The 14,795-nt window shown below is 40.2% G+C and overlaps 2 protein-coding genes across 4 annotated transcripts; one reads left to right on the forward strand and one right to left on the reverse strand.

Annotated features, from left to right (window-relative positions):
• The first annotated feature begins 270 nt into the window (after nucleotides 1-270).
• On the forward strand, nucleotides 271-1,631 carry LOC139291854 (protein RD3). The gene is made up of 2 exons (XM_070913972.1): nucleotides 271-578; nucleotides 1,259-1,631. Exons 1-2 carry the CDS (start codon nucleotides 271-273, stop codon nucleotides 1,629-1,631), a joined length of 681 nt encoding a protein of 226 aa, XP_070770073.1.
• A 1,656-nt stretch (nucleotides 1,632-3,287) lies between these two features.
• On the reverse strand, nucleotides 3,288-10,619 carry stx5a (syntaxin 5A). 3 transcript variants are annotated; one of them, XM_070913091.1, is made up of 12 exons: nucleotides 10,545-10,619; nucleotides 9,820-10,050; nucleotides 8,700-8,770; nucleotides 8,378-8,433; nucleotides 8,190-8,260; nucleotides 7,923-8,039; nucleotides 7,476-7,532; nucleotides 7,288-7,369; nucleotides 5,986-6,072; nucleotides 5,728-5,831; nucleotides 5,342-5,463; nucleotides 3,288-4,713 (listed from the first exon to the last, which is right to left on the reverse strand). In XM_070913091.1, exons 2-12 carry the CDS (start codon nucleotides 9,880-9,882, stop codon nucleotides 4,554-4,556), a joined length of 990 nt encoding a protein of 329 aa, XP_070769192.1. In that variant the 5' UTR covers nucleotides 9,883-10,050; nucleotides 10,545-10,619; the 3' UTR covers nucleotides 3,288-4,553. The 3 variants fall into 3 exon arrangements, with proteins under 3 accessions (XP_070769192.1, XP_070769193.1, XP_070769194.1); XM_070913092.1 differs by having other exon boundaries at nucleotides 9,820-10,024; nucleotides 10,545-10,597; XM_070913093.1 differs by lacking the exon at nucleotides 5,986-6,072.
• Between the last annotated feature and the right edge of the window lie 4,176 nt (nucleotides 10,620-14,795).

A 14,795-nucleotide genomic window follows, 5' to 3' on the forward strand; every position in this document is an offset into this window, starting at 1 on the left:
CCTGCTAACAGAGGCGTCACCAGACAACAGGCGGATTTCTGTTAGACAAGAACACACTGCAGCTTTGTAAACCCACTTTCATGAAGGTAAGACAATAATTAAACTTCTATGATAGCATGGTTTGTATTGATCAGTCATATGAGTTGTTTTCCATTATTATACCTATTATGAGTCATGTTTTACTTCAGACTTCATACTGATAAGATATATCTGGCATGAAGGTTGTATGAAGTTGTATAGTTCTCCACCAATGCTGTCCTTCTTTCCCAGATGTTTCCTTGGTCTGCTGTTTTCTCCCTTGAGCCCAAAGTTCCCGGCCAGCGCAGCACTGAGGAACTGGTTACCAATACTCTGATGTTGGAGTTGGGAGCCATGGTGAAGCGCACCGAGCGCATCCGCTTGGAGCGGGCGACAGAGGGTCGGCGGCGCCGTCGCAGCTCCTCCTCCACAGCTGACTACAGCTGGCTGGCCAACACCCCGACCCCTCAGCCCTACGAGCTGACGCCCAACGACCTGCTGGAACTGCAGGACCTCTGTACCAAGATCCCTCCTGCACAGTGTGGTCCTGTGATAGTCAGGTGAGAAAGGCCGCAAGAAAGACAGGGAGACACAGAGAGACATATTGTAGATATAAACTGGCAGAAAGAGCGAGGTATGACTGTTACTGAAATTGATATTGAGAATGTGTGAGCTGAAACAGACAGTGAGATGTAGAGCCAGACACATGCAGACAGATACAGAGAAATAAGAAATGGAGAAACAAAAGACTAAAGGAGACAATCAGGCATGTTGAAATAGACAAAGACAGGGACAGTGAGCATGAAATACAGGAAAGAACATAGAATATGAAGAAGACACAGAAGGGGAGAGAGCTGCAGGCTTTCAATCTAATCCTTTTAACACCCTTAACTGTAACCTGGAAAGTAAGCTGATATACAGATCCCTGTTCTTTGTCTAAGAGACTATATGCATGACATCTTAAATATAAAGGGCATCTCCCCTCATTATATTCTAGTAATCAGGGTTCATATCTATCTACCAGGGGTGTAGTTAGGGATTTTGGACCCATTTAAAAAGGCTGCACTGCCCCCTTGGTGGTCGTGGCACCTCCACCCTTATGGCTACGTCTGTCTATCTTCCTTTTTCCTCATCTGACCTTGTTTCTGTTTTGTTTTGTCTTGACCGTAAAGCTCTCTGTAAATGTGAGTGTTATTTTAGATCAGGCTGTTCCTAATAGCAGTTATCTATCCCACTGCAGGTTCAGGAGGCTGGTGTCGCAGATGGAGCCCGAGGTTCATGAAGTTCCGCGGTTGTTTCGCTCGGTGCTACGCGACTGTGTGGAAGAGACGGATGGAAATGAAGACGTGCAGTCGCAGGACCCCGCCTTTGAGAAGCAGCAGCGCAGCAAGAGCCTCTCTTTCGTTACTTTCCGCACCAAGTTCCGCACGGGTCAGTTCTTCAAGGGCAGCAGCATGACAGGCTCCAGAGGGAATCTGCAGCAGGAGATGGATTGGTCCGACGAGGAGGAGGATGGAGAAGGGGAGGTGGAGGCCATTAAGGCCAGGGCGAGGAAGGGAAGGAGCCGGAGCATGCCAGAGATCAGCCCCATGGAGCAGAGTGCCCATGGGTGAGAGAAGGGAGGGAGAGACAATGCGAAGAAGATGGTGGGAGGGAGAGGAGGAGCACCTGTAGAAGAGTTCTGGTAGGGGGAGAAAATGAGGAGAAAGAGAAGGGGGGGGGGGGTATATTTGAAAAAAGTCCACAAGTTTTCTCATTCGTAATCATTTGGCATCTCAAAGTCTAGAGAGCGGGTTTAGTGTGAATTCTTGACTTTCAGGAAACCCAGCTAATTGCTAAATGTCTAATTCATAAACTTCAGTTTAGTCCATCCCAAAAGCATTATTGTTTTGGTTTTAAGATCCTGAAACATGTGGTTAGTTCATTTGTTGTGCTGACAGCTACAAACGTCTACAGCCATTCTAGTAGCTCTGTGAGGCTGTGCTTTGAGCTAAATGCTAATGTCAGCATGCTAACATGCTCACAATGTCAATGCTAACATAGCAGGCATAATGTTTACCATGTTCACCATCTTACTTTAATGAGTTGGTATGCTAAAATTTGCTAATTAGCACTAAGCACAAAGTACAGCTGAGGCTGACAGAAATTTAATTATTTTTGTAGATATTGCATCATAAACCAAATTAAAATGTTTACCTGATGATGGTGCTAGATGAAAAGTCATAGGATCAATCCTCAGGGTAACATGACTGTGTTTCATAGAAATCCATCCAATATTTATCAAGACATCGCATTCAAAACCACAAATGTCAACCTGGTGGTGGCGCTATAAAAAATGTCAGAGGATCACCAAAGTCATTAGGATACATCATCTGGGGACCATGAATGTACAAAACATCATGGCAATCCATCCAATAGTTGTTGAGATATTTCAGACCAAAATGGTAGGCCGACCAACCGACCGGCACTATCCATAGAGCCACACCGCTAGCATGGCTAAAAACTGTTTGCCATGCTAAAGTGTGTTGCATGGGGTGTTATTGAGTAAACTCTCCTGCACTGCTAACCTTCACATGCTTCAGGTATCCTTAAAAACAAACAGCTTATACAAGTAACAACAGCTCCTGATGAACACATGAACTATCCCTTTAAAAACATGTTATGCAACAGACAGGACAGCTGTCTTCGGCAGTAGATGGAGGAAGTTCAGTTAAGGCCATTCATGTGTATATTCAGCAGTCACAGTTGGCTCCAGATCACCTTCCCAGTTAGTGGGTGCTCTCATAGTGCATCCATCAAGCAAATCCTTTCAAGCAGGGAATAACTAGAATCATATATAACCTTATTTTTTATTATGAACACAATATGTATTTGGGGGGAAAAAATATAAAATGTTCTCATCACTCCTATGTGGTTAAAACTGTTGTTTTATCAAAGATGTCTGTTATTATGGCTTTAATATAGACTAAAAGTGACTCTTGGATTTTGGCCCATTGATATCTGTTAAGTGTACATTTCTAGTAGCCTTGAAGCCTTTCTACAAAACGAATGAAAGCCCTTCATCACTTTATTGTGGTTGAAAAGGAAAACATTTATATGTAATTCTGTCTGGGGCCTGTATAATGATAAATAAATATGTTTGTGGTGTAAATGTGTTGGATGCATCACACTGCTTAGCACTTCCCTATTGACTCGCCTTAGCCTCCCAGCGTGGCTAATTATATCACTGCTGACTAATCCTCTTATCCAAAGAAAGTCTCAGCCATAAATGCCAGCACCCCATTATTATTTTATTAATATGCACTTTCTTATCAATACATCATTATCACTATTTGCACTTTATACATTGAAGTCAAGGCATTTGGCTAAAAAAAAAACAGATGGGGAAAAAAATAGGAAGAATGTTTTGTTTCTTCTTAAAAAGCTGTGGTCATTTAAATAACATCCGGTACACTAGAAAGATAAAGAAGGAAAGCAACTACAATGGTGACATCCAACCAGACACTTCCAGGGAGTCTGGCTGATTGAGTCACTTCATTAGTGGGCCTTCACAACCAGCGTAACCCCTTCATAAGCACTGATATCAAACGTGGATCCCGCTCAGATACTTGACTCATATGCTGAAGTCTCTCTGCAGCACCGAATGTGCAAGGTTTACACTTTTTCAACCATTCAACCTGCTTTATGGCGGGCAACTAAACAGTTTCATTCAAAACAGCGTTGTTACATAACTTATCAACTTTTATACAGCTCGGGCCTGAATTATACCAGCAAAGTTCCCTTCAGCTCGCTGTACCTGCCGTCTCGTGCCTTCAGGACACGAAGCGCTTGACCACAGCGAGTGTCTTCGTATTGTGTCACAGTTCTATAAGAGTACCCATTTGGCAAATAAACTTCGAAAGCAAAACAGAATATAACTGAATAAAAAAATATTTCACATCATTACTGAATGGTGGTAAGTGGAGAATTGTTGATAAACAAGTGACACAGTCATGCTTTCAATAAAAAGTAAGTAAACTAAGAAGCAAAATTATCTGAGGATAAACTCCAGTTCTGTTGTTTGGCTTTGAAATAATAATAGTAATGATAATAATACTACTAATGACATGTTGTAAAGGGGGTAAACAAGAAAAAAAAATCTAAATTAAAAAGACAGTTTGCAGAATCAAACCATTAAATTATAGCCATTTTGATTAAATGCTTATGAATAATTGGTCAAAGTACAACACAGAGCAGTTATTTGCTCTCTCTATACAAAGTGGGGATTTCAGATCATTTATTCTTTCACTTGGACAGAGTTCGACATCTTTTTCTTCACTGAATTGTCGAATTAAGATCAAGAGTCTGTGGTTTAGGAATAACCGAAAAGTCTGTGTTAATCGAAAAGTCTCCCAAGCCTCCATCAAACTGTTGCTGTGATGGAGAAGTCTGTCCTTCAAATGTGTTGTCTGGACATGTCGTCTCAGTCAAGCTTTAGCTTTATTTCCCCTCATTCCATGTGCTTTTCCCCTTCCCCTCAGCTGCTCCTCTTTTCTTTAAGCGAAGAAGACGACAAAGATGATGAAGAAGACGATGAGGACAAGAAAGATCTTGATCATCAGCCAGCGGTTGGAGGAGACTGATTGAAAGTATTTGAGGATTTCTGTGTGAGCGGCCTCCACGTTCAGCTGGGTGTCCTCCACGTTAGCATCGATCCTGTGAGAGAAGCACGACAGACAGTTTAGTGAGATAGGACTTCAGAAAACAACTGCAAATTGTGTTATTATCATCAATTTCCCTTCTTTACTTCCAGTTTCCTAATTCCTATTGCTTATTTAATAAAAGAATAGTTTGACATTTTGAGAAATATGCTAATTGGTTTGCTTGCTGAGAGTTAAAGATCGATGCCACTCTCATGGAGCTGGAGCCTGCAGACTGGAAACAGGGGGAAACTGTCCAAAGGTAGTTTGTTTAATCTGTACAAAACCCAAAGTGTAAAAATGACAAGTTGTAGCTTTACAGGTGTTATGTGTGTTCTTGCCCAGACAGGAGACTTCCTGGAGTCTGGTTGCCTGGCCTCATGGTGAAGACAAGCCTTTGAAAGCGTTGAACCATAAACCCACCACATTTTTTGTTTTAATTCCCTGCTTCCAGTCTTCTAACCTGGATGAAGCTTCATATTTACCTACAGACAGAGTGGTATCAATCTTCTCATCTAACTCTCGTACTCGAGTAAGCAAGCCAACTAGCATATTTCCAAAAATGTGAAACTATTCCAAACTAAGATCTCATCATTTCCTTTGTGTCCAAGAGATCTCTCCCTCTATTTCTAGCTCCATCTTACCTCTGGATGGTCTCCTCTTGCTCCTTGACCATGTGTGCCAGCTGCTGGAATATAGAGCCCAGTTCCACTATGGTGCTCTCAATATTCTGCATGGTATCTGCACGGCTCTGGATGTATGAGTCCTGTGATGGCACAGCCAGCAAGATTTCAAAAAGGGCCACGTTAGAGCATAAAAATGCACAGTTTACCTATTCAGTCATTTTTAGATTTTAGTCCAACATTTCTACAAAGTTTATGGTGGATACATTTCTTACTTATAGTGGCTGACTTGCTTGAAATAACTGACTTTAACAATAAAATAACATTTTTCCCAGTTTTTGTGCAAATGAGACGCACACATTCCTCTCCATCTGCCCGACTGTGACAAATATACACCAGCAGTCTACCTGCTCATCAATAAGCTGGAGTTGCAAGGGATTGCTCTGAGAGTCCATATCGATGGCTACATCCCCAAGACTCCTGGACTCATCCTGCATCAGGACCGAGCTCTCTGAAGGGAGACAACAAGCAAAACACACACACACACATGTTCAATAAAATCAGACAGAAATCCTCAATGGTAGAGGGGAAAAGCAGAAAGAACAGCGGGCACATACAATAGCTAGTTATACCCACTGGGAGAGTCAAACGTTCCAGGGAAATACCTTTTAAATTTGAGGTTGTATTGCCCTGGTAACCATTGCGCGGCTCACGAGCTGCATGCGGCTCCTGGGCCCCTTTTTTTCGGCTCCCTAAAATATTTTTTAATTTTTGCATTATAGATGACCAAATACAGTGATAATCATTCACAAGGATTTAGAGCACTTCCCTATTACAACAGCTGTTTGAAAAGTACACCGCCAGTGAAAATGTATTTGTACATCCATGCATTTGTGGCTAAATTTCAACCAGTTTGCTCATAACCTAAAATTAGATTTAAAATAAATTTAAACTAAGAGGTAGATAAGACAGAACTTTTTGTTTTATTATTGCAATAAACTCGTCTTTTATTTGTCATGAGCAGACATTTGCCTCCACGACTGTTCCAAAGATGTAAAAGTACCGCTTTCTGGCAAGCACTTCAATCAGTTTAATAGTTACATTTCTAAAGGCAGATGCGCTCGACAGGTCAACCAGTTAAGCCTGGACAGTTATACACGTCTGCTTCAGGTGCATAATTACAGTGATGATAATCAAACTAGTTTTCAATTAGATATAGGTTATTTCCAATAACATGAAACATTGCAAACATTTACATAGCAATTTGTTACCTATATTTTATTGTAGGATATCGACAGTGAGCACAATGTTTGAGATTTAACCAAAAAGGCTGAAATACAGGCTGTTCATAAACATTTTACTGGCAGTGTAAATGTCTGCATAGGAAGCATCTGAGCTCCCTGAGCTAATGAGAGGGTCTCTGGTAAGAAGCCTGTTTAGCTATTTGTTTAGCAAAATGGTAAACTGAGCAGGAGCCAGACATGTCCAATATTGCCTCAAAGCCAAAACAAAGAAACAATAAAGGTGTGTTCACTTTATTACCCCTTGTCATTCTGCCAGCACAAATTTCATGTTAGATGAACAGATGAAGAACAATGTTTTCGGTAACAATGGATTTCTAAAGTTGGAAAACGTTCAAAAATGCAGATGACCAGGATATAATCTGTAAGGGTAGAGTCTGTAAGGTTAGTTTGTCAGTATGAAACCAGAATGTTGCCTTTTCTGTGCTACAGGAGATTATTTTTAGGTTGTGACTTGAATGCAGTACAGCTGCTTAAGAAAAGTTCAAGCAGTGTAAAGCACAAAAAAACTTTTCCCACATAACATCAGTATAGAGTGAACACGCCCTTATGAAGCTACAACAGCATGCTGTGTTTCCCTGTTGGTGCCATTACTTTAACGTGAGACCCTTGCAAAAATCATAGTGGGTGACTACAATCGTGAAGCAAAGATGTGGACAGACTTACTGAAGTTGTTGGCCATCAGAGGAGAAGACGAGACAGGAGGCTGGGAAAACTGCTCTCTCCTGCTGCGCTGCTGCTTCAGGTTCTGCAGGAAAAAGGGACAAATGATGGAGAGGGTAACCATAAATGAGAAGAAACCTGTGCCCCATTTAGTATTTTCTGAATGATAAAGTACATTAAACGCTTCTCACCTCTGTTCTGACTTCAAGGACTGATTTGAAGTCATTGGACATTGAGGCCAGTTTGGACTGTGGACAACAGAAGAAACAGCAAAGTTAAACATAGTGCAGATAATTCAGCTGTGTGCATATGTTACAGAGCACCAATGTGTGAACAAGAATTCAACATTTTCTGATGCCACTACATATGATGAAACTACTTTCATTAAAAAAACTTTAATAATTACACACTTTCCTTTATTTTACTGTATGTGAACATAAGCACAACTTAGTTCTTGAACAAGGAAAGAATAATTAAGTGTTGAAAATAAAGAATATTTTGAATTTAAAAACCTTCTTTCTTTTCAGACTAATTTCAAAATTCCCACCCAAATTGTAAAAAAGGATTGAAACAGCTCCAGCCACTTGGACTCAATATACATAAACAATATAATATGAATTAGAACTTGTTGAATTTACCTGTAATGACACCACTATAGTGTTAGAGTGGGTTTGGATATGTCGGCCACCCGGAGCTCCGCGGGACCTCACCAAGTCCTGCAGCTGTGCTATCTGTTTGTTTAGACTGTTGATGTCCTAAAAACAAACACAGGAGAAGTAGAAAACAGAGTATGTATTTGCAATTTACTAGATAATTACGAGACTATAGAAAGCTGCTCTATTTATAAGTAATGTACAGTATGTTTGCAAAACCACATTTCATGGGATGTTAACAATTTAACTCACTTGTTTAATGATGTAAGTCAGCTCCTCGATCTCCACTGCCTTGTCGTCAAATAGAGATTTTCTTTTTGCCACTAAAACATCAAAACCACAGCATGCAAAATCAGCACTTTGGACGACATAACACATGAACACAAGATTTTTTAGAGCATTTTAAATTATGCTTAAATAATATCAAATGGAATACTTACAAATAGTGAGCTTTTCCAGTTTGGCAAATGTATTGCTCAAGTCTTTTCCAATTCTCCTACATGGAAACAAACACACAAAATTTTAGCTTTCTTCATCATGCACACACTAAAGCAGAACTCACACATTCTGTGAAATAGGCTTGTTTGCATTCTTACCAGGAGTTTGATTATATCAATTTTGTCTCAAAAATCAATATTTTCATTTAACTTACAATAAGCATGATTTGTGAAGTATGCTACACAAGTGCAATAGAAGAACAAGGACAAGCAAATATTCATGAGCTGTTGAAACACATAAGGAAAGAGACTATGAGGAACTTACTTGGCCATAACTGTAAAGTCACTGCGCTGCCTGAGGGCGCTGAGCGCTGGTTTACTGGGCTGGACTCCATTCTGCCAGAATTAGATGGAAAGACACATTTCAAATAAGAGGCTGAGGGGTAAATGTGAAAATATGACTACAGAACTCCTCAACATTGATTTAAGATTAATCAACTGGTCAAGTAACAGAACTAAAATCATTTCAATTTTGTTTACTTGCTTAACATTGTAGTCAATTATTAAGTAAAAATTACAAATATTACCTGATTACATCCCATCATTACTTTATTATTAGTTCATTTAATCAAATGAATACTATGGCTTTTGGTCAAACTATGTAAACATTTTTGAGGTGTCACTATGAGCACTGGCAACCTGTGATTATAGTCCATCAAATGCTGGATTATTGAGGCAGATACCAATAGTGATATTTGAGGTTTTTGTTTTTTTTTAATAATCAAACGATAAATTGGCCAATAGTGTTATTTTGACACATAACGTAAACAAGCGTTTTGATAGGGATCCCTGTAAAGTCGTCTTTTACAGAACTGTGACCACAATCTGTACTGAGCAACCTGTCAGTGCTCTCTGGTAGATAATCCATGTAACTGATACACTACCTCAAACAGTGTCTTTGGCATTTTAAGTTTTATGTCACCGTCAAAAACACTGACATTAATATCTCTGTGTTGACTAATACTGGCCAATATATCGACATTGCTGATTAACTGACATTTAACAATATGTTTGACATTTGATTGAGAATTAAAACAGGCTTCTCAACACAGCTGAAGGAAGACAACAAGTTGTGTTTAACTTGACCCAAAATGTGCAGGTAAGAGTAGTCCTTTGATTTTTTTTTTACTTGACAAATTAACTAAACAACTCTAATCAGACTATTGCAACCCAATGTGGAACCAAAACTAGAAGCAGAGATAGGAGTAAACAAGGAACCAAAACCAAAAGTAACCAAAACAAAATTGGTTTACGAAGAACTTCAGTAAAAACACACTAGTGTATTTGTAATGTACATGCTATAAAATTGGGCAAACTGCCTAATTGTACATAAAGACACCCCGTTATTATTGTGCTTTGAATTCAGGTGTCCTGTGCCAACATACCGGTCTGCCCTGGAGAGATTTACAGGCCGACTGGAACTCGAGGGTCCGGTCACGGCACGTCATCCTGCAGCCGGTAAAGGGTCACCAGCCCGCTGTAGACCAGAAACCACCTGGGACTGAAGGGTCCTACTCTTCAGCTCTGTGTGGTGGACAAATAGGAAGACCTCCCGGTGTACAGGCTAACTCACATCCAAGGTGGGGTATCCTTCATGAACATATGTACACACATGTCTACGGTAACGGGAAAAAGACGTGTGTCAAAACAACTTTCAGGCTCACAGGCTGACAGCTTGAAATGTAACTGATAAAAACACACAATTTGATAAGGTAGGTTTGGTAGTAAAAAGCCAACCGGCACCGTTAGCTAGCAGCACGGTTCGCAACGCGACGAAGAGACGGACTAAACCACAACAACCAGGCAATAAACAGCAAATAATTGCCACAACTCGTAAATAAAACCACATAAATGCGAGCTAAATATACATACCATTAGGTAACAATGATTATCTCAATTCTGGACCAGCTGTCTGTGTTTTAAGGCCGCCCATCACGACACACAGCTGATCACGGCCTGACCGGCTAACCACAGGCTAACCTTAGCTACAGAAAGCTAACAGGGCTTTCTCTGCGGTCTCTCCTGCTTTACCTTAGTAAAATTCGACCTAAACTAACCATTTGAGGTTTAACCTTATTTAAAAGACGAAAATCGATCAGTTCCAACTTACTTCTATCGATATTACATCATATTTCGAGAGCCCTCGATGTTTCTGGTAAAACCTCAACCCAGGAGTTAAAGTTCCGATCCGGGTCATTTCCGGCATTGACGTCACTGCCACGTCTACTTTACCGTGGCGGAAAATTCCTGCAGGCACAACGCTTCACCACCAGGGGTCGCCACATCTCCTTTATAGCGTAGTTTCATCCCATAGTGATAATAATAAAGAGATTATTTACTTTAGTTCATTTGATTAGTATGAGAAGGAGGATGGTAATTCCCTAACAAATACAAAATGTCATCGATGATACAATAAAGCCTCAAACTGGAGTAGTTAGGGTCTGCTTTGCCTGGTTGGTGATTCAGCCTTGCCAGTAGCCTACCACAAAGCACGCTCCCGTGTTGGTATTAGATCTAAGCAAGCACAAGTCAGCAACACTAGAAGCTGTACATTGTTTCTACAGGTACGTCCTACAGCTTCTCGCCTCACCGTCAAACACTCATCTTTATATAAACATCTTACATAACATCGGAGTTAAACAGGATGTAGAATCAGGATCAAGTTTATTTGCCACATATGTTAAAGCATACAAGGAATTTGAGTTCTCAATATACTTCTACACACAGTCTACATAGTAGCACATGACGATTTACTACTGATTTAGGATCCACACAAAAAATGACCACTTCACTACTGCTGTGTTAAATCTATCATTTTAAGTTAGAGGGAGCCAGGGAGGAATGAGCAGACAGACAGACAGACGGAGAACGTGATTGGCTGCTGCCTCAGGTGAGTCGACCTGCAGGTATGGTATGGACAGAGAGATAACATCCAGCAGGCTCTCTGATCTCCTCCAACTCCTACTGGTACCCTTATCCTCCTCCTGACAGGATCGAGCACGCCTAGACCACAACTATGCCCTTGCCTATTTACCTGCTAGACCCCCAACCACAAACCCCCTCCCCCCAAGCCCTCCACCCTCCCCCTATGCCCTGCACCACCCCTGACATCTCATCTACCTCATCTATGCTCCCCTTCACCTTTTATACTTCACAATAATCCACCAAACTTATCTCTCCCTCTGAAACGCCCCCTTTATGCTTTCACACATTATTTGATGTTTTAATCTGTTTTGCTGAACATAATTGCCCACATCAAGACAGGAGAGAATAGTTTCTCCTTGAAAATCTCCCTTTTATTTTTGATTTTATCTCTTTTCTTCCATGCATTACATTCAATTGTTAAACTATATCTCATTTTATCACATATAGTCTTATATTATTCATATTTTTGGCCATGGTTGTATGGATGGCAGTGCTGATCGGTTGGTAGGTCCACCACTTTGGTCCAGACTAAAAATCTCAACAATTACGGGATGGATTGCTGTTAAAGTTTGTACAGACATTCAAAGTCCCCGGAGGATGAATCCTAATGACTTTGGTGATGAAATTTGGTACAAACACTCATATTCCCCTCAGGATGAATTGTACCAACTTTGATTATCCTCTGACTTTTCATCTAATGCCGTGATCATGTAAAATATTTATTTCAATATATTATATAATATATACTTTGATTTATGACCAAATACCTGCAAAACTAATAATTTTCCAATCAGCCAAAGTCATACTTTGTATTTAGAGCTAATTAGCAAATGTTAACATGCTAATGTGATTAAACTATGAAGTTGATCATGGTAAACATTATGCCTGCTGAACATCATGTTAGCATTGTCAGTAGCCTTTAGCTCAAAATACCACTGTGCATTAGTACAGCCTCACAGAGCTAGTAGCATGGCTGTAGACACTTTGTCTTGTTAATGATTAGCTTTAAATCATGTAGGATACTGTATGTCAGTGTTTTTTACATTCTGAAGTATTACACTTATATTGTAAACTTTGTAAAACAAGCTTTGGCAAAACTGGACTTAATTATGGTTGTGCCAACAAAGCAAAACATTTGAATTTGTATAGTTTTTTACAAATGAGGGGAATTAAACTTCCCCATAAAGGCCGTCATGTTCAGACCTTATACAGATACTGTTTCCCATGTTGTAACAAGAACTGTAAATCTTTTATCAAGGTTGATATCCTTCAGTGGACTGAGACAGACGGGGCCTGTGGATCCATGTTTCTGTTTGAGATAACGCTGTTTGTTTATTCTGTAAAATAAAATAAAAAAGTTCTTTGTATTCACAAGAGATGTTAAAAAACACTCACTTTCCTGTCAGTTTAACAGAAACCAGCAAACACACATGACTCTTCTTTACAGTGAATATATTGAACTCAATCTCTCAGTCTTTTATCTCTCTCTCTCTCTCTCTCTCTCTCTCTCTCTCTCTCTCTCTCACACACACACACACACACACACACACACACACAGGAGTGCTGATACCATCTAACAAAACACACTTGCAGGCCAGATAGCGTCCAGTACCTGCTCCAACACAGCTGCTGCTACAAAAGCAGGGAGGAAACCATGGCTGGAGTTATTAGAAAAACATGACTCTGAACGCAGAGAAAGCAAGGTGGAAAAATACAGGAAGTCCTGATAGAAGTGCAAAGACTGAGAGAGACGGAGGGAGATGGATGAAGTGAGGGGTCCAGAGGGATGGAGGGAGGCAGACAGGGAGAGACACGTGAGCTATTAGTTGAAAATACACATAGGAAGTCAAATTAATGCATGGAATGTATCAGAACATACGTAGAGATAATCTAAGTGTGAGCAGAGACAGCGTTTATTTCTGCCTCTCCATTATTATTATTCACCAGCATGATGACACAGTTTTGGGGGTTTCTGATGAGTGCAGAGCTTTAAAAAGCAGATTTTGGAGTAAAAGCATCGCTTCTGTATGGAGATGCATGACTCACTCTGTCCTTTTCTCTTTCTCCCTAATCTTGCAGCTATATTTAGTACTGGCATAATGCCTTTCCAGACAGATAGGTTGGCAGCAGCATTTAGCTCCTCTCTTCCTTCATCCTCTCCTCTTCACACTCTGCAAAGACTAATGATGTCCAAATTAAACTGCTGCTAATAGACGTGCCATCAATCATCATCAATAATACTGTCACGCAAGCTTATCAATTTACAGCCCGTAACTGTGATGCAAACAGGCCATCATTAACTTTTTACCCTTCCTTTGGTCTAAAGTCTGCTCTGTGATGTGAGGTGACATTTAGGGATCAAATGAGGACTGAACATCATATTGCCAGCCACTTTCGTCATCATTGTCATCATCATCTTCGTCACATTCATCATCATTGATGCCAGGGGGGTAAAAGGCTCAGTGCAGACTGCAGACAGGCATGTGCACAGAATACACAGACGATATCTCCTCTCCTAGACTCTCTCTCTCACACGCACAAAATACACTATAACTTTTGTTATCGTGGCCACATTTGACAATTTGGGGTAACTTCTGAAACATACAGGAACAGTAACACAAGTAGAGAAGGATCTAGATCTAACATTAGCTAACATTAGCACCATAAGCTACTGGTCATACCAGGCCGAGTGAGGCTGTAGAAGCAAAACCACTGAGTGTGTTGAATGGAGTAAGAGTACCTTTTATTACTTATGAATTCAACTTTTTCTCTATAAAAGAAAGAATTGGTTGTTTCATCTATTTAAAAATTACATATTCTCACTTTAAGTAAAATAAGTAATACCATTCCATCACCAGTAAATTAATCAGGTGAGATTTCAGTTGTATTGTCGGCAAAATGCACTTAAAGTTTCAAAAGCAAAAGTAATCATAATGCGGCAGAATGGCCCCTGCAAGTTTTAAATCATTATATGATATGTGACAGTATTATTACTACTACTGATGCATTTGTGAGCGATGACAGTGATGTTGTTTTGCCAACTGACATTCGGGTTAGATGGCAACAGCTGGACGTACTCCAGGTTTTATGTAAAGCTTTCACCTGACATACATTGTTTTATGTAAATTGGGTTTCAGCATTTGTTTTGCATAGTTTTATTCCACTTTTTAAAGTATTTTATTATGTTTTATTTACCTTATATTTAAGCCTGTGTGTGATACTGGAAGTACCTCATAACTGTACTTGAGTAAATGACCTTAGTAATTTTCCGTCACACAGTGTGGGGCTGCACACCTTTGTACTCGACCGGCTTCTGACTCAGCAGTACAAACGAGTGTAGGAGAGGGAACAATATTATGTTTCATAACACCACCTCGCGTCACACACACACACACACACACACACACACACACACACACACACACACACTCTGTCT

This window comes from Enoplosus armatus, chromosome 10, assembly GCF_043641665.1.
Source record: "Enoplosus armatus isolate fEnoArm2 chromosome 10, fEnoArm2.hap1, whole genome shotgun sequence".
Classification (NCBI taxonomy): Eukaryota; Metazoa; Chordata; class Actinopteri; order Centrarchiformes; family Enoplosidae; genus Enoplosus; species Enoplosus armatus.